Source organism: Gossypium arboreum, chromosome 6 (genome assembly GCF_025698485.1).
Source record: "Gossypium arboreum isolate Shixiya-1 chromosome 6, ASM2569848v2, whole genome shotgun sequence".
In the NCBI taxonomy this organism is placed as follows: Eukaryota; Viridiplantae; Streptophyta; class Magnoliopsida; order Malvales; family Malvaceae; genus Gossypium; species Gossypium arboreum.
The window spans coordinates 2106055-2128625 of NC_069075.1; the positions used below are offsets into that span (position 1 = coordinate 2106055).

Below are 22571 nucleotides of genomic sequence, written 5' to 3' on the forward strand. Positions count from 1 at the left end.
TTCGTCTCAATTTTGTTTTACATTCCTTCGAAAATCTCGTTCGTGTTTTCTAATTAATTTCAATAATCAAGGCAATGTACCGATTTAATATTAAGTCATCGAATTTCATCGCTATGTTGGATGGAATTTGTCGGCTCGTGTTAAAGACGGAACACCCTTCTAAAAAACTAAAAACTAAAATTTCTTGTCTTTTCAATCGAATCACGATTAAATCTTATACCAATTTTGGGCGTCGCGAGGGTGCTAATACCTTCCTCGCGCGTAACTGACTCCCGAACCCTACTTTTCCTCTGGATTTTGACGTGGACCCAAACTCAGCCTACTTTTGTTTTTTAAAAAAAAAACATAAATCTAATAGGTGTCCGATCACACCTAAAAAATGATCGGTGGCGACTCCTTGTTTATTTTAAAATCAAACCTCAGTTTTCAAGTTTTCAATAGATTGCCACAATTAGCGACCAAGCAAAATTTTTACGTCGCTACAATCCCTATACTATTAAAAAAATTATATAAAGCCAAATTTAAACAAAATTAACATTTACTATTTAAAAATATCATTCATTGTTTTAACAAAGGTATATTATTTTTGTTTGGTGTTGAATTCTAAATGAAAAATAATAATTATGTTAGTATTAAACAATGAATGTTAACTATATTCCTATTTGGTCTTATTTAATTTTTTTTATTAATACATTTATTTTTAATAGTTTTCTCCTGATAATAAAACTTATTTTATCACAATAAATCAGCAAAGCAGCAATAATTGGAAACTGAGGAAACAACTGTAGATACATTCAGATGAAAGACAAGAAACAATGGCACAGGAGGAGTCTCTGTTGTATATGAAAAGAATGGAAAGAAAAGATAGTGGCCCACACGGGATTGACTGACTATACACCTTATTAGCCATATGCATTAATATATGTATCTTTAATGTGGAAAAAAAGAGAGAAATAAGAGGGTTCCATGAAAATATCAATGATAAAGTTGAAAAACAAAGTAAACAATTTGAGCGATTGTGAATGAATTTCTTGGAAACATGAAGCGTTCTTTCTTTTTCTTTTAGCATATAAAGGGGTTGTGCATTGGCTACAAATGCATAAAGTGGTGAGATGGAGTTGAAATGGTTGGCCTTGGTTCTTGTAGTGTTATCCTTAGGAGCTGGGCTGTGTGATGGGTGCTTAGAGGAGGAAAGATCTGCTCTCTTCCAACTCAAACCTTTCTTTGAGTTCATTAATTATAAGTTTCAACCCAATAACTTTAAGTTAAATCCAAAAAAAGAGAGTTCATCAAATTGTTGTGAGTGGGAAAGGGTTGAATGCAACCCAATAACTGGACGAGTCACGCATCTTTTCCTTAATTATTCCGCCTACAATAAGATGGACTGGTACCTCAATGCCTCTTTGTTTCTTCCTTTTGAGGAATTACAAAATCTTTCTTTAATTGGAAATTCCATAGCCGGTTGTGTTGTCAATCAAGGTTTATTACCTTTCAACTTTATTATGAGCATTTATTTATTTTTCTTATTCTGCATGTAAAAAAAATCATTTTAACTACTTGTTCATCATTGAAATGAAATTTTATTATTGCATCAATTTATAGTTTTGGTAAGGACTAAACTAAAAATTTACCATATTTTTTTGGAGCCAAGACCCTATCCCCTGACATTGCTAATTTACTATATTTCCTTATTCCTTGTAGGTTTTGAAAGGTTATCATTGAAATTGGACAAGTTGGAGAATCTTGACTTGAGTGAAAATTATTTCAACGATAGCATTTTAGCCTCCTTAAGTGAACTTTCATCACTTAAGTCTTTAAATCTAGCTTACAATATATTCACAGGATCAAATCCTACCAATGGTAAAAGTATTAAATTGTATATGATGCAAAACTTATCCAAGTTTAAAGTAGTTTTGTCCATTTTTTTAATATTATTGTTGACAGGTATTGAGATGTTACCAAACCTGAACAATTTAGAAACTTTGGATTTATCTCGCAACCATTTAGGAAATAACATCCTATCACAACTAGATGGTTTTACCTCTTTAAAATCATTGGGTTTGAAGCATTGCGGACTAAAAGGAACCCTTAATATACAAGGCATGTTTCCTTTTTGAATATCATGCTTAAATTGATTAAAAAAATAGAAAGCTTATTAGTTAGTTTTTTTTTATAAGGGTAAAGCAACATTTAGTCCATGAATTTAGTAATTTTTTCTTAGTCCATAAACTTTTTTGGTCCACATTAGTCCTAAAATTTAACAATTTTTCAAGAATTTAGGTGATGACATGACACAATCTCATAGTGCCACATCATCTCATGGACCAAAGCTATGGAAAGATGTTAAATTCCAAGACTAACGTGGACAAAAAAACAATTGAAGAACCAAGTTGGAGAAAGTTACAAAATTCAGGGACTAAATGTTATCTTATCCCTTTTTAAATAACTTGATCAACTAACATATATTTTGATTGGATATGAACAGAAAGCAATAATAATTGGATGAACTTGAAGGAGTTGTATTTAGGGGGAAATGAAATTAACAGCCTTGGGTCTTTATTCCATGGTAAATCACTTGGCTTCAAACATATGATCTTTTTTAAGATGAAATTACGTTAACTTTTTTTTCTTTTCAGGAAAAGAAGGAATGAAGTTGAACAAACTTGAGGTACTTAGTTTATATGATAATCTCTTTAACAATAGCATATTCCCATCCCTTGCTGTGCTATCGAATTTGAAGTCTTTGGATTTATCTTATAACCAATTGGAGGGGGCAATATATACAAAAGGTAAGAATATGGTATCTTTTGATTTTATATGATTTGCAATTTTCCTTTCACAATTAAATGCTTTTCATCCATTTTCCAATTAATTAGATATATATAAAAAGGCTGTAACTTACTAATATGTAATTATATTAAATAAATTGTTAACATTTATTTGCAAGCACCTAATTACCTTTCAAAATGGTTTAAAAAAAAGTCATGCTCTTTCGAAAGTAAAAATTAGATGAAGATTGACGATTTAATAAGATATTATCTGAAAAGAAAAAAAAAACATAATTTCAAATATGTTAAATGATATTTGAAAAATTCTTATTTGAGAACAATTGAAAAGGTTCAACCCTTATTTGGTCATTTTGTAAGGTTTCTCTTTTATTTGAGGAAGACTTAACTTTTACTTAATTATTTTGAAAGTTTTGATTCATGTGCAACTCATAAAAAGTTTCATCTCTATTTCAATACTTAGCCTAATATTTATCACCGACAATAAAAATTTCATAAGTTGAACTGAATAAACCCATTCAAGCTAGACCAAAACTTAATCGAAAAGCTCATTTTCACATTTACAAAAGAATAATTATTGTTTTGAAATAATTAAGTGGGAAATTGAAAATAACTTTGTTCAAAATCTAACTCAAATTAATGTAGTAGGCTAAATGAATAGTGCCCATTAGTTTTCACATGCTAAAGAAAAAACACTTATTTTTAGTTTCCTTTATAACGTTATCTTCAGATTTAAATGCTCTCAGCAATTTAGAGGATTTGATCTTATCCGGTAATGAAGTGAATGGATTTATTCCATCTCAAGGTATTTATGATTTTTTAATTTTTCAATTTAACATTAAATTTATTTTTTAAAATTTTGTTATTGTTAAATTTATTATAAACTTAGAGAAAATATTTGGTATATTACTTGTGGAGATTTTAAACTTCATAAGTAAAGTAATTGGATTGATAAGTGTCCCATATAGATATAATAAAATATTTAAAAAAAACACTTGTTAATTTAAAAAATAAATATTTTATGGAATAAAATAAATAAAAATGTTGTTACTTGATAATGGTGCAGGAATAAGGCTGATGAATTTGAAAGTTGTTGATTTGAGTCGTAATGATTTCAACAATAGTATAATGTCATCTCTTGCTACACTTTCAAATCTAAAGACTCTGTGGATTGATATCTATCAATGCAATGGATTAATAGATATGAAAGGTAAAAATCACCCTTCTCCCCATCCTCAGTATTTTTATTTTCTTAAGAAGAAAAAAGAAATATTGAATGAGTAATATACATTCATAAGCTTTATTTGAACTAAACTATTTTTCATTTCTGATTCTCCTCAGATTTTTATGGTTTCGGCAATTTGGAGGAGCTGAATATGGCCTGCAATCTAGGTGATGTTAAACTCTACTCTTTTTTGGGGGGGGGGGGGGTAAACTATAAAATTTATAGATATGAAGAAGAGGAAAAAGAAATAAAGATTTGTTTTATTTACCCTGACTTGTTAATTACACATATTCTAAAGAAATAAAGCATTGTTTTACATGCAAATGCAGATGCAGTTTGTAGCTTCTCATTACAATCATTGGGCTTATTCCGCACTTTGAAGACTCTTTCTTTACAAGGATTTAATATTAATGAAACCACAATGCCTTCTTATTCCCACAATGGTAAGTTTTGATGTTTTCTTACAAATTAAATATTATGAATTAATTTATATATGTAAGTCTAATTCTGCATACAGTCCTTATACTCATCGCATTTTTAAATTTAATTACTTTATTTTTATATTTGATGGTACATATTTTGTTGGAATATTTCTCTAATATCTTTGCCTTTTGTCTTTCACACACATTTTGATATTGAAAGCCTCTGTTACAGCAGAATTTACTTCATTGAAGCGTTTAGAGTTGTCCTATTGTAAGGTCAATAAAAACCTCAGTCGACAAGGTAATTTTATTCTTTCAATTTTCCTCTTATGATAATATTTATTTGATTTTAAGTATTTTTATTTAAAATTGTCCCTAATATTAGATACTTGACAATATTGTTTACTTGAAAGGTCAAATTTTTGTTTTAAATCCATTTTCCAGATTTTAAAAAAATAAATAAATCTTGATTAATTAATTTCGTAGTTTTAATTTATGAAAGGATGTTAAGGCGCGGTTTAAGTTTTTTTAGGGTTTTTCTCACCCAAGGCATCGCCCATTGTTAGCAGTGCATGAGGTGACAAGTGACAAAATGTTAGGCAGCCTCGTGGTTTTTTAGGAAACTATTTTCCAATGTTGTAATTTCCCCCAAACTAATGCATTCTGTGGATCTATTTTCAAAAAAAAAAATTATGAAAGGATGTAAAGATGAGAATGCAATAAATTATTAAACTTTTTTAATAATATATAAGAATACTCAAAATGTTGTAATCATAAATTGCATTCCTTTATTTTATGAAAATTGAGAAGTTAATTCTCTATTTTAATTTGTTAGGATTGAATCCTCATATTTGATATTTTCTTCATAGTTCTATAAATATACTTTGTTTCTCATATTTTCTTCAAAATATAACTTGCAATTAATGTAATTGAACAGAAGGGCTAAATTTAAGAAGTTTGGAAGAGTTGGAGTTGTATGAATCATCTTTACCTTCAAACTTTATTCAAGTTTTTGGACCACTCATTTCCCTAAAAAATTTGACCGCCCATGGTATTGATGGTAACAACACTCCACCTATGAATGGTAAATATTCTATTCTAAGTTACTCATCATTTTAGTTTTATATATCTCTAGATATAATATATATAATTCTGTTGAATTTTTAAAATTTTAAATTTAGTTTCTCTTAAATGTGGTAATTTGGAGTATAGATTAAAATATCCATAGATTTGATCTGCTTTTCTATATTCAAATGTTACAAATTAAGATAATATTCGATTCAAAATGGATATGAATAAGTACATATAAATTTACTTTGCTTATTCATGTAAAGCCATAAAGGAAAGATATTTAAATCCACTTTACAATTTTGATTTTATATATAAATAAAAATTTAACTACTTGAATCAAACCTTTGAATATTAAAATGCATATATTTCAATTTAATGGAAATTCATTAACAATACACCAATTAACCTTTAAATTTCAAATTGCACAAGTAGAAAGACTAAAATTTTTAATTCTACAAAGCATATGGACCAGAAAAAAAAAATTAAACTTAAGCAATATAACTGGCACTAAAGGCAAAGAATTAGGGCTTAGCATCTTGAATGCCTAGATTCAAATCCCACCATATGTAGATTCTCTCCTAAATAATTGTAAGTTTCAAGTCCATTATGTATGAGTTTTACCTAAATTTATTTTGATTTAGATTTGAATATATTCTAATTTTCACCCTTGAATATTTTATATTGAGTTGATTAAAATTCTAATTAATTTAACATATTATTTGTTATTTAGATTTGTACCTATTTGTAAACTCCTTAAATATATACATATAATACTACTGCTTTTGCAGATTTCTGTGAATTGATAAATCTCCAAGAGTTGGATATCAATGGCAATAATCTAAGGGGTAGCTTACCCATGTGTTTCTCTAACCTCACCTCCCTTAAAAAGTTATCTCTTTCTTACAATCAACTTTTCGAAAATATATCTGTCCTTAAGAACCTAACATTGCTTGAATCTTTGGACCTCTCTTCCAATCAGTTCTCTGGAAATATATTTGCCCTTAAGAGCCTAACATTGCTTGAATCTTTGGACCTCTCTTCCAATCAGTTCTCTGAAAGTATATCTGCCCTTAAGAGCCTAACATTGCTTGAATCTTTGGACCTCTCTTCCAATCAGTTCTCTGGAAATATATCTGCCCTTAAGAGCCTAACATTGCTTGAATCTTTGGACCTCTCTTCCAATCAGTTCTCTGGAAATATATCTCCCTTAAGAGCCTAACATTGCTTGAATATTTGGACCTCTCTTCCAATCAGTTCTCTGGAAATATATCTGCCCTTAAGAGCCTAACATTGCTTGAATCTTTGGACCTCTCTTCCAATCAGTTCTTTGGAAATATATCTGCCCTTCAAAGCCTAACATTGCTTGAATCTTTGGACCTCTCTTCTGATCAGTTCTCTGGAAATATATCTGCCCTTGAAAGTCTAACATCCCTCCAATTGTTGGATATTTCAAACAATAAATTTCACATCCCAAGCTCATTAAGACCCTTGTTCAACCTTTCAAAACTCAAGGTCCTCAATGCAGATAACAACAACATACATGCTGATGATCATGAGATGTCGTATTCTTCGGCTCCAAGGTTCCAATTGAGTACCATCCAGTTATCTTGTTGTGGAAGTGGTGGGTTATTTCCACAATTCTTGTACCATCAAAGTGAGTTGTGGGTTGTTTTTCTCTCAGACATATATTTCAAGGTGGATCGATTTCCGTTTTGGTTGTTGGAAAACAACACGAAGCTAGTAACCCTGAGTCTCATGAATTGCTCTCTGTCAGGGCCATTTCAAGTGCCATCGTATGTGCATTCTGCTTTATCATATTTGGATATCTCCAACAATGCCTTCGGTGGCAACATCCCAGTAAAAATGGGAGCACACCTACCAGTTTTGGGTTATTTGAACATGTCAAAGAATTATTTCAATGGCAGCATTCCCTCTTCATTTGGTGATATGAGTTCCCTAGAAGTTCTGGACTTATCAAACAACCAATTGTCTGGAGAGATACCTGAGCACATGACTATGGGCTGCTCTTTATTACAGGTCCTTGCATTATCAAATAACAAATTACAAGGATCAATTTTCTCTGGAAATTTTAATCTAACGAACTTTTCCACGCTTGAATTAAATGGAAATAACTTCACTGGGATGATCCCAAATGTCTTAGCTAACTGCTCTTACTTGTATATACTAGATCTTAGCAATAACTCTATCTTTGGTGAAGTCCCAAGTTGGATTTGGAATATGTCAGAGCTGGCAGCATTGGATGTGAGCAGGAACCAACTCTTTGGTAGATTGCCACAATGGAGGGGGTATGCTTCGAATTTGGAACAAGTTGCCATGGCAGATAATCAACTTGAAGGTTCAATACCTAGGGCAATTTGTAGTCTCAATTTCAAACTTCAATTTTTGGACCTTTCCATGAACAGTTTATCTGGGACTCTACCATCTTGCTTCAAGCCGGTATCGGTGAGGGAAGTTCATTTATTTAAAAATAAGCTACAAGGAGCGTTACCCAATGCTTTTCATGATAGCTCTTCGTTGGTGACATTGGATCTCAGCTATAACCACTTGAAGGGTAACATTCCAAATTGGGTTAGCAATCTTTATAAATTAAGTTATCTTCTCTTAAGGAGAAACCACTTTGAGGGTGAAATTCCAATTCAATTATGCAAGTTGGATCGTTTAAGCTTGATTGATCTTTCTCAAAACAATCTCTCTGGTGGTATTCCTTCTTGTTTAAAAGTTTTTGCACTGAATTATGCACCTGAGCAATATATTTGGCATCAAACTATTTATTACGGCATGAATAGCTCAGTGTCCATTGAAGTTTCAATAGAATACACAGTAAAGAGCAGATCCTACAATTACAAGAGAAGAATGCTTCAATACATGTCTGGAATTGATCTCTCCTGCAACAAGCTTACCGGTGAAATTAGTTTTGAAACAAAAAACATTATGAAGATCTTCACATTGAACCTTTCTCACAATAGCTTGACCGGACCAGTGCCACAAGCATTTTCTAACCTCATGGACATGGAAAGTCTAGATCTTTCCTACAACAATTTGACAGGGAATATCCCTGCCGAATTTGCGGTGTTACATTTCCTGGAATACTTCAATGTGTCATACAACAATTTATCTGGAAAAACACCTGAAAGGATTGGACAATTGGGAGCATTTGATGAAAGCAACTACGTCGGGAATCCTTTTCTTTGTGGCTCATTGGTGGGGAAGAATTGTTCGCCCGTGGAAACACCATTGACACCGACGGCTTCAGCTGGCAACAAAGAAGACCATGGTTTCATTGATATGGATGCTTTCTATGCAAGCTTCTTCGCATGTTACGTGATGGTGCTATTGTGTATCGCAGCTGTGCTGTACATAAATCCTTATTGGAGGCAAGCATGGTTTTACCATATACATATGGCCGTTGATTCCTGCTACTATTTTGTGATAGATAATTTCCCCAGAAGTTTTTTTAGTGGAAACATGTAGCAAAGCAATTGCGGTTTCCGATAAAAGAGTTTACAAGGGGTATAAAGCTGTCGATTGCAAAGCCAGGTTTATATGGAATAACTGTGTTAAGACATGGATTTAAAGTGCTTTTCTGGAACTGAATAAAAACTCCCACAAGCCATATTCTTAGTTTCACTGCTACTTCAGTTGGTTTGATTTCAATTTGTACAAAATGTTAGCTGTCACCAGGTCTAGTCCTTCATAATCTCAGTAGTAGCAACAAATAATTATGGAAGATTGCTTGCTATGTGTAACACCACCTTCATGTTGAATAAGTTTCTGTTCTCCACACACAAATGAGCAACTTGGTTGCTTCGTTATGCATCCAAAAGCTTCCAATCGCTGTGCAAAGTTGCAGTTTATTACATACAAACCTTCCATAATGTTTGTATGTTTCTTCAAAGATTCTTGATCTAGAAAGTATCATGCTGCTAAAGTCTCAAAGTTTCACTTCTAACCATCACATTGGCAAATGGCGTCGTCTAATTACTGTTTCGACCAGATAAGTTTAGTTCGTCTGATTTTCAGGCATTTCTTTTACTGGTTTCGAGGTACTGCTTATACAAAGAACGATATCTCGCAGGCACGTATTCCTTGAACCTGTAACAGATGACAACAGAGGGTAAGATCCAGTAAAAATAATCGATAATAGCTGCAAGCTAACAAGGGGGATGGAAATGAATGACAGGCTAAAGAATATCAGTAGACAGAAGTCTAGGTATGGTGTAAACTAGCAATTTGTTTCTTTGCTAGTGTTGCAGATAGACCTCTGATGGCACTTGCAGCCTTTAAGGCTCTAACATATTTGATGATTTCAAACAATGTTGGGCTTAGATTTATAAATCATTTACACAAGCCAAGAATAAGAAATTAAATTTGCCACACTTCCAATGAAACCTAGAACCGCAAAATATGGTTTATAGCATCATAGGATTAACTGGATGAGTATCAGAAAGTCTCTGCTCAATGTATACAAGGTTAAGCCTACTAAATTATTTTTCACAATGCCTAACTGACAATGTTAAGTAATTGCTCAGTCTTCAAATTTAATGCTATATTTTAGGTGACAACCATTTTGGAGTATTTGCATACCTTTCAAGAAGATGAAGCCTCTCAGATCCTGAAAATAACTCCACAATGCATTGCAGAGGATTACCAATATTTATCACTTTCGACTTTATTTCCTTCATATAACCCACAAAATCTTTGTATTCTGCAGGACTAAGTTTCTCTTTGACCTGATGGCAAAGAAATTTTCAAAAAAATTCCCAATCCGAATCAGTTAATGCAATCAGGAAAGTGAAAATCCACAAGAGTTAGCCTGTATTGTGAATTTCAAGAGAAAGCAGCAAAAGACAAATTAACAATAAATCACTAAGGGAAGATAGTTCCAACAATTAAACAAGGAATGAATGCATGTCATACAAGTCTTTTCAACTTAATTTCTCTAGAGGTTCCAAAGATAAGTTTCTCAACTTAAAACCCAAAACTCATTCCAAAATTCACATAGAATCAAAGCAAATATCAAAGCAATTAAAATTTTCAATTGCTGGCATTTATAAGAAATTTTGGAAGAAAAAGATGCATTTTACCTGAATCAGAAAAGCGGAGCCTCTTGTTTCCTCTGCACCAAGTTGTTCAGCACTTCCACGAACATCGTTCTTTTTATGATTTAGAAACTTAGCATCCACCTCTGCATCTCCATCATCCTTGTGCAGTAAATGAACATTAGCATTCAACATATTTGTAGTCGCATAAAGATTGCTGTGCTTCACTAAACTTACTGTGAAAGGAAGGTCTCTTGGCACTGATCTTTGGGCATCTGATGCATTAACATTGGAACTTTTATCATGCTCTATTAGTAGTGCTTTGCGTTTCTTCATAGAACATAGTTGTTGCTCTTTACTTTGTTGTTTATCTGATGGAAGATGACCAGTCAAACCAATAACATCATGATTTTGATATTGCATTTTTCCCCTCCCAGTAATTAACAACTTTTTTTCTTTGCTCATTGGATCACTTGATCGCTTCAATTTTTTCAAATCCATACACGGAGTGAAACATGAAAGATTGGCGGGAGGAATATCTCTGAGATGGCTCGAGTTGTTGCTGCTTTTAACATCTAAAAGAGAAGATAGTTTGTGTTTGGAGTGAGGTAGATCCATTGAAGTAGACTGCAAACACATGTTATTAAGATACAACTCATATGAAGGAAAAACAAGAAACAGAAGTTCATAAAAAAGCTGACATTATGCATAGAAAACAATAGATACCAAAACAGAGAGCTTTTCCGTGTAAGATTCGTCCAGAGCCTGAGCAGTTTTTATCTCATCGGGAACTGGTTTTGTAGAACTTGGACTTAGATCTGTATAAAATTAAGAAATATGGATGATTTTATTAAGGTAATCTTGGTGACGAAATGATCAAAAATGCAGTAATCAGAAGAGGGTAAAGAGCCATGCACTTATAACAGTAAGGCATCGCATTCAATGACAAAGGTCAACTTCCCCACCAATAAAAATTGAATAGAAATTGCAGTTGATTACTAGAGCAAAAACTTCAGACTTCAGATCTTCAAAACTAAAAAGAAGCTAGGTTTAAAACAGCTCCATCAATAGTTTTGGACATTTTAAAATCAAGAGATACAAATCAAAGAAACATGACAAAAGTAACATCATTAAAGGACACTTAACCAAGGGTTTTCTGGTCCGCTAGTTCTGGCTTTGCAGGAGTACGGCTTCCTCCATCTCGGAAGAAACGAGTCAGCGTAAAAACAGCATCACCAAATTTGGAATAACACTGCAAAAGAAAAGAGGAATAAGCAGTCCTTCTAATAAAGGGTTGCTTCATTTTGTAGAAGTATACCTTAATATGAGGCTGTATCCAGACTGATATTTGAGACTGTCGACTTGATTGAGCAAACCTGTAAAGATCTCAGAAGATAAATTAACAATTGAAGGCAAATGCACAATAAGTTGACCAAGTTAAGGAGAACAAGTTTTAGGGAAATGCATTTTGCAGTTGAAAATTTCTGAAAACCTCAACCATATGGTTCCTAGTTGAATAGATTATAACAATATATGGAAACAAACACATCAAACTCAAACAAACAATCAATCAACATTATAATAAACAGAAAACTAGTTAAAAGAAAATGTACAAAAAAAAAAAAACATAAAACGTTAATATATATATATATATGCTGCAGGTGTTAACTTAGAAGTGATATACATATTACTTTACAGAAAACAAGGGATAAGAACAACTCCATGAATGATTCACAAAAAAAAAAAAATGGATGGATGGGTTCACACAAACAAATCGCTTGTGAGCCTTCAACTTCCCAAGTTTACAGCTTAGGTCTTATTCTTCCAAACTGAGAAAACTTTTCGCTTCATGCTTGGTTAGGTCCAGACTGATAATGTAAACTAAGGTAGTACATCCAAGTTTACCACTAAATGCTTAATTTTACAACTGGGGGTTTTAAGTAGTTAAATCAATGCATTAATAAGCACTGGAGTAACAGTTTTAACCCCTCATTATGGGAAGTGAAAAGCAAAACTAGATATAAAATGTTTCCGAAAGAGAGTCGAAGGGAACACATCAAACATAAACTGTTATATTTACTACTTGGAGAATTCTCAGATGAAAGATCACAAGGAAAGGGCAATAGAAAGCAAGTACCTTTCATCACAAAAGATAATCGCTCCATAATCATGACAGTGACGGATAACTCGTCCGACTGACTGATTTACAGCTCTTGATGCTTGTTGATTGTACCACTCTTCTCCAGATAACAACTTAATCATCTGATGAAATTAGCATGGAAACTGTTTACTTAAAAATGAAAAGCATTTAATTAAATTTCAAAAACATCTTTACTCGAGAAATATCTGCATCAGTCATCACCTTACATCCTTCCCTGGGTGATTGTGCCTGTAGGTCCAGGTACTCACGTTTGAGACGAACCTGTCATATTACCAGATGTAGACACTCAGTTCTACGATGCTCATTCAGTAACAGATTTAGAAAAAAGCAAAGCTGATAAAGAGTGGAGTGAAAACTGCCAATGAAGAAACTGAGCAATAGGCTAAGGATGACCAAACCTTGGGGTCTGTCCGTGTGGCAAATGGCATCCCAGTGATGACCACTGCCCTTCCAGCATGGTCAGCAAAATCTAATCCTTCACTGACCTGAAGAAATAGAAAGAGGGTGAAAAAAGAATCAACCATGGTAGACAAAGCTGAGCTTCAGAAAGATAAACAAGAAGCCTTTTTTTTTTTTTTGGGGGAGGAACCAAGACTACAGTAATGTAGACTCACAAACCATGTAGAACATTACAGATTAGCAAGAAATACGACCTGAGTCATTACTTTTATTATATATTATTACTAACAGTACTGTTCATACAGATCTAGAGAACCTGGAACCAAACATAAGTATAAATAAAGATGAAGCTCAGGATCACAAAGAAAATTGCTCCATAGTTTAATCCAAGGTTTAGTAACAAATACAAGGTGAACTCGTTCGTATATCTGCTAGTGAGGAATAATGCGTTATTCACTAAAATCTTACATCTCTTGAATATATAAAAAAGTATTTATTAAGGAATCAGAAATCAGAAAAGATAAAAAAAAAAAAGTATGCTAGAAACATATTCTGGAATTTATATAACACAGCTATTTTCCATCTAGCAGGTAGCATGTATTTTCTCCTTTGTAAAAGTAAAACACCACTACACAAGAATTATGTCAGAGAGGCTTGTAAGGGTGCATCTCTGAAGCCCCCAAACAACCTTTCCATAGGCACAATATATGGTTGAAAGCACAAGGGAGATCTCTCCATTCTTTTATCACCACAAAACATGTTACATGTATGTCTGGCAGAGTGCAAAAACAAAGATTTGCTTTAAGTTTGGATGGGAACAGCATACCTTGCCACGACAAACTGCAAAAAATACTGCTCCCGAAGTGGAGGTGTCCTTTAGTTTAGTCATATAGTCCTGCCAAAGAAAAGAAACTATTTATCCGGGCTATGAAGTCTCTGATTGTTTGAATACTATATAAGACAAATTAAAATTTTCCTGAATCTACAACCTCAATTGCCATAGGAAAGAGGGAAGATTGTCTGGGTTCAATAACGGGTTTCTTAAATTTGCATATTCTTTCCCATATCGTACTTGAATTTGTATTACCCTGCAAGGAGAAAAAAAATAATGTTTATGAAAAGAAAATAATTTATGAAGCTAAAAGTATGGATTCACTTCCTTTCTCCATTATTCTTGTTCCAAGATCTTACCATGTTCTTCCAACAACTAATGCACTGGTCCAAAAGGTAGTAAGATGGAAAGAACACAAGCAGTCCATCAGGTACAATTCGAGCAAAATTGACTGGAAAAGAACTCAAAAAGAGAAAAAAACAATGTTACTGAAACATTATGGCTACGAAGGCAAATATGGAAACCTAATTGTCATTAATTATCATAAACTGAAGCATACGCATGGCAACTCTGCACAATTTGAGCATAATACTTCAAGCCTATTATGGTTAAATAAAGGACTTCCTTCTTTGAAAGTTATTGTTTCCATGTATAAACTTAGAAAATCCCTCTTGGATCAACGCATTAATAGTTGATATTGCCTCATGTAAACAACATGCTCTTTCTTTTACAAAGCCTGAATCTTTTGAACATGTATACTCAGCCCACCAGACTAAAGATAGTCATAGCATGTTTTTATCTACAGTCAAATGATCTCCCACTGAGCTATGGACCTATTGACAGCTCTCTTAGCAAATTTTATCCAAATAGCATGACCTGCTCATGTCTATTATTCAGAACATTGTATATTCAATGAATTCCCTCCGGTGCAGTAATATGATGAAGCTGAGAAAAGAACCAATAGCCTTTCTACCACCAATAAGTGTTATATTTCTCATTGGATTGAGAAATTGAGAAGAGAATCCAGAGATCATTAGACTAATACTAGTTTTACCATTGGCACATCTAACTATTATCAATGAAAAGGTTCACATACCAATAGCATTGCCCAGCTCTTGTTTGTATTCTGGAGAATCACGAAATCGGAAAGATGAATTGAAGGGACGACCTGATGGACCAAGTGGTACAACTCCAGCCCATATCTGATTTGAGGATATTACATGAGGATTTTCCAACTGAATAGGAAAATCTCTGAGATAACATGCAGAAGATTTCTCTCTTTAGTAATTAAGATTCAAGAAAGCCAAAGCAAAATAATTTTAAAAAGAATGAATTGGTGCAACTTACAATTTGAATTCTTGTGCGAATGAATCCAAGGGAGATAATGTACCCGATGTCAATATAATAGATCCAACACCCCTTTCGGAGAACTCCTGCATGGCAATTCCCGGATTGAAGCACCACCAGCTGAGTATCCTGGATGACTTACCTGCCAATGTTCAAAAAGATGAATATGTAATTCATTTTTACCACAAAGCATATTAAAACATCACAGCAGAATGGTGGTATCCAGGACCAGAACCTTGTAGCTCCCTTATCTGTTATTATTGACTGATGAAGCTATATGAAGTGCATCAATTATTGTCAAGAAGTGGAATAAATTCAGAGAAAATGATAGGAATGTGTTCCATAAAATCTGTATAAATTTTGAGATGAAACTCTACAACAAGAAAGAATATGCACCTATAGTGCACCTTGGAATACACAAAAGTCTACCTCTTTTGTCTGCCCATTTTGGTATACAGGAGGCTGGAAGATGGAAGATCCTCATCTTGTAACTAAATGGCTTACTATTCCATGCAAGTATAACAAGTAAGATTTTGATTTTGAACAAGATACAAGGAAATACCAACAACCTTGTTACTAACAACAATATCTTACAACCAATGTGGGTAATTTCCACAAGTTCCAACTAACATCACATGCATACGCCAATAAGCACCAGTTCTTTTTCAGTACTTCTTATTGTTCATTTTCTTTTCCTGAATCCTTACTGCATCCCAGACTCCCAGCCAGTTTTTCATTTAGTTAGGGAAAAGAAAAGAAAAGAATAACCTCATTTGTTAATGTATTAATAAAGTTAATCTTCTTTGTAAACCATGAGGCTCCTAAAAAAGGGGTGTTCATATGCCTACATTCATACTTGACAACCGGAAGAATCATAATGATCTTTAACAATGTCAACCTGATCTAAATAAAGAACTAAATTGAATCAAGCAGGGTAAATACATGTAGAACAAATTAAAGAGCAAATAACAAATTCTAACAATTTGGTCTCTGAATTACCTTTGAAGACTTCTGTAGCATTTGCCTCAGTCTCTTGCACATGAACCTAAAATAACAGATGAGAGTTCAAACATAAGATGCCTAGCTTAGGGAAGAATAGTATGGAAACAATGCCCACTATTAAAAAGGTAATGATAACAACATCCACTGTCATGAGTCTGTCAACTCAAGGCACTGAGATCCAAGCTTACACGATAAGAATCAGCATGACCATTGCCCTTGTCTCTGTATATACTTTTAAGGATGTTGCCAATGATTTCCAGCCTACAGCCATTTCCCTTTGCATCATGCTTCTTATCTTCCTCAAGTAGCACAGTAGCATCCTCAATTATTTCAATAAGCTTAGATGCAGTTTCATGTGTGATATTAAGATCAGCAAGTAGTTCATAAATGTAGGGCCCGGGCTTGGTAAATCCAAGTTCCTTGGATTCAATGGGAACTTCATCAATTCGCTTCTGAAGTTTCAAAAGAAGAGCTAAAAACATGAAGAATAAGCTCCAAATAAATGTATTGATAAGGATACGCGTGTATATAAAAAGAAAGTGAGATGCGCACACACTCATACATAAATACAATGAAATTACAAACACAATTAAGCTGAAGCTGCCAGCAAAGTGATTGAAAGGTTTTCTAGAAGTACAATATCCTCAACTTAAAGAACCAAAGCTAACTCAGTGCAGGAGGGCAAAAACAACTCATTGAAGAAACAACTGTGGCATTTGAAAATAATAAAAGGTTATATATAGTTGCATACAAAAGCATTTCTAAGAACAGCAATATAGATACAATCTCAATGTACCAATTGACTAACCTCTAAGGATTGCAAAGTTATCAGGATTCCCTGATTTATCATTTGACTCTTCTCGCCTCCCAACAGCTAGGTCAACACAATGTTTCGCTTCAGATATACATGCAGTCAGAAGCCCAGAAGACAAGTCAAAAGAGGCTGCATCAGCACATATGCTTTCCTGCATTGTATTCCCATGAAATTAGTAGCTAAGCTCACATAACAAAAGAAAGAAAGTCGACTGTCAAATGAGTTGGCCTATGTCATTCAATAGAATAACTAAATTCCAACAGTAGTGAACAAAGAATTTCAATTAGCGGCAGAAAATATGTTCTATCTAAAATTTACACATAAGTTCCAGTTACAAATTTCAATTTTCCCCTTACAAGGTTGTGAGCTTCATCAAAAATCAGTATGCTATTGTGCCACTCAAAATTAAGAGATCCTCTATATTCACGATCTATGAGATAGTTGTAAGGTGCAAATAAAATATCAACAGTCTTGTGGAGTTCTCGCGCTACATAATAAGGGCACCTACAAGAAAAAAGACATTGTAAAAACTAGCAAGAAAACATAATCAACAATATTAAAATTAGTAGTGGGGCTTTAGACCAGGACATGCATTGGAGTAAAAATAACAACCATATGAAGTATGGAAAGAGAACACTACTGCAGAAACCTACGGTCCGTATTTTCTTCCAATATTCACCAAATCCTCTATGTCAACAGGCTCATCACCAATATGAGGATTGCTCTTCATATAATCTACAATAAAAAAGATACATTAGTTGACAATGGATGCCCCTGAACTATTTCCAACTGAAAACTTCAAAAAAGAAATTAGAGAGATAGTTGCTCAATTCACTGGAAACAATTGAATAGTATGGTCCAGAGAACATTAGAACAGTATCTCAACTCTTCCCTATTGTTCATATCAAGCCTGTATGACCATCATGAAGTAATACTTTGTAAAAGGAAATCAAGCAAACTGTCTCCGCATTACCATGATGAATATATATAGGCATTTCTTACTTTCCTCTTGTAGATTGGATAACAATCCAATGTGATACAAAACTTTAACAGCAATTCCTAATAATAATCACACACTCTAAAGCCAGAATCAAAGTCCACATCCTCCCCTTTTACAGTCAGTCTATATAAGATAAAAGTGTACATCAACCAAGAGTTAAAAGTTTAAATTAAACGACCTATTGAATAGATGCTGACATATTCAGGGCATGAGCAGTTTATGTCAAATGACATCTATGCATAAAAGTGAACAAGTACCAGCAACACGTGAAAAATGAGTGCATGAACGCTTCTGACGCTTTCTGCAAAGGAAACGGCAGGCATTTGTCTGGGCTTTTCCTCGAAGTAAACTTACATCTTCATGTATGCACAATTGCTCTCGAGATCCCAAAACTACCATCTTGGGCCTGTACATCCTCTAATATTCAGAAAGTCAAAACCCTAAGCCAAAATATTGAGCTTATGAAAATATCAACAACATAAATGTCCACTGATACCCCTGAAGAAGCTTAAGAACATATTTTAACAACAATGATTAACAACAAGAGAAGCTCCCTTAGATGTAATAGATGACAAGAAAATGCTAGGAAATCTGCAGTATCTTCATATTTCTCCTTATTTTCATAAAAGACAAACAAAGTTTATGCCACATTCAAAGAAATGAAAATTCAAATGTTGTTATACCTTCAATTTTTTTTCTTTTAAGACTTGATGTTTCTAGACATGCAACATTTCATATAAATACTGATCGAAAAAAAAAAAAAACCCAGTTAGGCAAGGAGTAAAATGCAGATAATCTAAGAATGATTCAAGTTGAAACCTCTAGTGAAAAGATTTCCTAGAAATACAGCAGTTATTTTATGCTCCAATCAAAAAGCAACTGAATTGAGGTTTAAAACAGATGGAGCTTGGGTTAATAATCAAACCAAGCTCAAAATGCGATGTAAAACTCATTTGTTAAACAAACCAAGTATCAGGAAATTTTTCGCCAACTTGATCAAGCCATTGAACATCTGGCTTAATAGAGTTTCACGATTGCTCAGTTCCAAAGCATATTATATTACCTCAAGATCCCACCTCTTATCTTATCAAACAGATTTAAGACAATAGATTCTACCACAAATATTTTTTAAAAAGAGATGAGAGAAGAGAGAGAGAGAGAAGTTGTTATCAGCTCAAAAATATTCTCCTGGGCTCTGGCTAGAACAAGACAAAAGTCTTCCAGGAGAATGGATCAGATCGGACATATCTGGTAAGCCAGCCCGAAGACATTGGTCTACAGCCTAATATTGGAAGTGGTAAGACTGAACAAAATCAGCTCAGATGCAGATGTCAAAAAAGGGCACAAACCAACATATGCTCTTCCAGTTTTTCCTTAAATTTGGAGGACAAAGACATGTCAATCATCTCCACTACAGCAAACCACGCATAACACAACTGGAACAATAAGATATTGATAAAGAAACCTAAATCATGTGTAATGAAACAATCAACCATGACCTGTAATTGCTTCTTCTCAACTCTTGAACGACTTGCCGAAGTTGGCTGTGAGTACGTGAGGTATACACTATGGTTGGATGGTTACTGGACTGAGACTCTGATGGTCCTACGTCAGATTGGCTCCCATGGAATTCACTCTTTCTTTGACTACTCCCAGTTGAAAAACCACCCAAACTTTTCCTCCAGGCCAATGTGGCACAGAGAAGACATAATGTTTTCCCAGTTCCAGTAGGACTCTCCAAAAGTGCATTACACCTCTGCAACATAAAACAAGTAGAACAAACCTTAAATAAACAAAATTCATACTGCACATCACTTGGTTCCTAAAAATAGAACCCAGAACAAGAATTTAAAACAACCCAACATCAATATCCAACTCAACTATGCCAAAATATAAATAACAATTACCGAATGCCCTTCAATTGCATAACCACGTTTCAAAACAGCACCCAAAATTTTCTTATAATTTAACACATTTCTCCCAAAAAAAAATCAGTACTTTCAATAAACTAAAATTTAGTTTTTTATATATTTTCTTAAAAAAATTGAAGAAAATCAGACATGTGATCACTGTTCCTTAAATTCAATTCCACCACTCAGAATAACAAAAAAAAAATCCTTACCACTAAACAGCAAAAGTAACTACAAAACCTTTAAGAATGTACCTTTTGGAGAGCGTCAATAACTTTCTCCATGTAAACTAGTTGGCAATCGTAAGCCTCGAACGGAAAATCAACATCGATTCCCCGTAACTTGTAAGTGGGCATTTTCCTTTTTTTTTATGTTTGGATTACGAGAAAAATGATAGGGTTTACCTTTTTTAACTAGTTTGAATTGAGTTGTAGTCTAATAGAACATGGTGTATAAACCCTAGGGGGCGAAGGAATGGGAGTTAGATTTTCCCGCCATTGCGCTCCTGATTAGTGCATAGTTTATTTCCAAGACGCTGTCGTCTAATATGATTGTAATTTGGTTAAATTTTTCTATAAGCCCCTGTACTTTTTGTATGTTTTGATTTTAGTCCCCTATTTTCATTTTGAATTTAAAATGCAAATCCAATATTTTACACAATGAAATTCTTTCTATTAGATTTCAGTCTATTACAAATTTACAATTGTAGCGACGTGAAAATTTTTAACTTTGGGGTCGCTAATTGTGGCGATCTAGTGAAAAAGTTTAAATACTGAAGTTCGATTTTGAAATAAAAAGGAGTCGTCACCGATCTTTTTTTTATAGGTGTGATCGGACACCTATTAGATCTATTTTTTAAAACAAAAGAAGGCTGAGTTTAGGTCTTCGTTAAAATCCAGAGAAAAATTAGGGTTCGGGAGTCAGTTACGTGCGAGGAAGGTATTAGCACCCTCGCGACGCCCAAAATTGGTATCTTTTAAACATGTGTTGTCTTGATTTTCAAAAGTACGAGTTCAATTTAAATTCTAATCGTGATCCAATTTAAAAGACGAGAACTTTCAATTTTTAATTTTTGAAAAGGATATACCGATTTAACACGAGCCGACAAATTCCATCCAACATAGCGATGAAATTCGATGACTTAATATTAAATCGGTACATTGCCTTGACTATTGAAATTAATTAGAAAACAATTTGTTGTAATGCAAAGCAAAGCTGATATGGAATAAAAATGAATAACTGACATAACCAGAAATATATTGAAGCAAATAATAATCATGTAATAATCTCAAAAACAATAATCATGCATGCTATATTAAACATAATAATAGTATTAAACTAAAACATTATAAATATATATATATATATATGTATATATGAACATATATTAGCAGTGATAATAATAGTAATAATAAAAGATGTATACATATATATATATATATATATATATATATATATATATATAACTAATACATAATTAAAAAGTAAGTGAAAATAATACTATATGTAAAATGTATATACAAGAATAATGAAATATGTGTACATAAGATCGTATAAAATATATAACAAAAATATTAAAGTATATACATAATATGTATAAAAACATAGTATGGTATTGGAAATATATACATGGGATAATATGGAAATATGTACATAGTATAATGTTAAAAATACATACTCGATATAGAGTTAAAAAAAAAAAAAAATATATATATATATATATATATAAGACAATATATAAGATCAAATGTAATACAGTTGTAACACCCCGAACCCGAGACCATCGCCGGTGTCGGACACGAGGGGTTAGCAAGCCAAGTTCACTTGTTTTGCCCATCCATTGGACATTTCCAGTCAGGCTGGAAAAACTGCGTCACTGTCGCCTTAAAAATCATATCTCGAGTTTCAAAACTCGGAAACTGGTTTCGTAAATTTTCCCTGAATTTAGACTCATATATCCATCCATGGATTTATTTCTATAATTTTTGGTTGGGCCAATTGGTACAGTTTATTAGTTAAAGTCACCCATGTTACAGGGATCGACTGCTCTGACCTTCGCGCGGTATAACTTGAATATCTCTCTGTACAGGGCTTTAATGCTGGTGTCGTTTGTTTCTAATGAAACTAGACTCAAAATGGAATCTGTACATATAAGGTATGTCTCCTAATTCTTTCTGGATAATTTATAGTAAATTTTTAAAGTTGCGACAGGGAACCCAGAAACCGTTCTGGCCCTGTCTTACAATAGCTTTAATATCTCTTAACATGTAACTCCTATGACCATTTCGTTTCTTCCATATGAAAATACACTCATCAATGTTCATTTACATAGCTGATTCACTATTTAATACCATTCCTACAAATTTTGGTGATTTTTCACATTCACGTTACTGCAGCTGGCAGCATCTGTTTTTAAGGTAGGTCTTACCTATTTTGTAGTCTCCATGAACCAACTAGTCTTGCCTTACATAGGTCCACATATGATCATTTTAACCATGCCAATGGCTGATCATGTGACCAACATTCCATTTCCAATTCATAG

At 33.4% G+C, this 22571-nt stretch overlaps 3 protein-coding genes across 3 annotated transcripts; 2 read left to right on the forward strand and 1 right to left on the reverse strand.

Moving 5' to 3' along the window:
* The first annotated feature begins 950 nt into the window (after positions 1 to 950).
* Positions 951 to 10046, forward strand: LOC128279334 (receptor-like protein 9b). The gene is made up of 11 exons (XM_053029812.1): positions 951 to 1479; positions 1702 to 1860; positions 2486 to 2566; positions 2637 to 2789; positions 3517 to 3591; positions 3853 to 3996; positions 4128 to 4178; positions 4341 to 4454; positions 4654 to 4734; positions 5371 to 5517; positions 6293 to 10046. The coding sequence occupies exons 1-11, from the start codon at positions 1113 to 1115 to the stop codon at positions 6721 to 6723; spliced, it is 1803 nt and encodes a 600-aa protein (XP_052885772.1). The 5' UTR covers positions 951 to 1112; the 3' UTR covers positions 6724 to 10046.
* On the forward strand, positions 7062 to 8996 carry LOC108484986 (receptor-like protein 1). The gene has a single exon (XM_053029792.1). It carries the CDS (start codon positions 7062 to 7064, stop codon positions 8994 to 8996), a length of 1935 nt encoding a protein of 644 aa, XP_052885752.1.
* Positions 9064 to 20546, reverse strand: LOC108486615 (regulator of telomere elongation helicase 1 homolog). The gene is made up of 23 exons (XM_053029811.1): positions 20284 to 20546; positions 19619 to 19875; positions 18377 to 18525; positions 17773 to 17854; positions 17476 to 17623; positions 17114 to 17270; positions 16494 to 16777; positions 16303 to 16348; positions 15304 to 15445; positions 15053 to 15207; positions 14316 to 14407; positions 14114 to 14212; positions 13951 to 14019; positions 13124 to 13210; positions 12927 to 12986; positions 12702 to 12826; positions 11883 to 11940; positions 11711 to 11816; positions 11291 to 11382; positions 10802 to 11191; positions 10610 to 10726; positions 10110 to 10255; positions 9064 to 9617 (listed from the first exon to the last, which is right to left on the reverse strand). Exons 1-23 carry the CDS (start codon positions 20383 to 20385, stop codon positions 9542 to 9544), a joined length of 3039 nt encoding a protein of 1012 aa, XP_052885771.1. The 5' UTR covers positions 20386 to 20546; the 3' UTR covers positions 9064 to 9541.
* Between the last annotated feature and the right edge of the window lie 2025 nt (positions 20547 to 22571).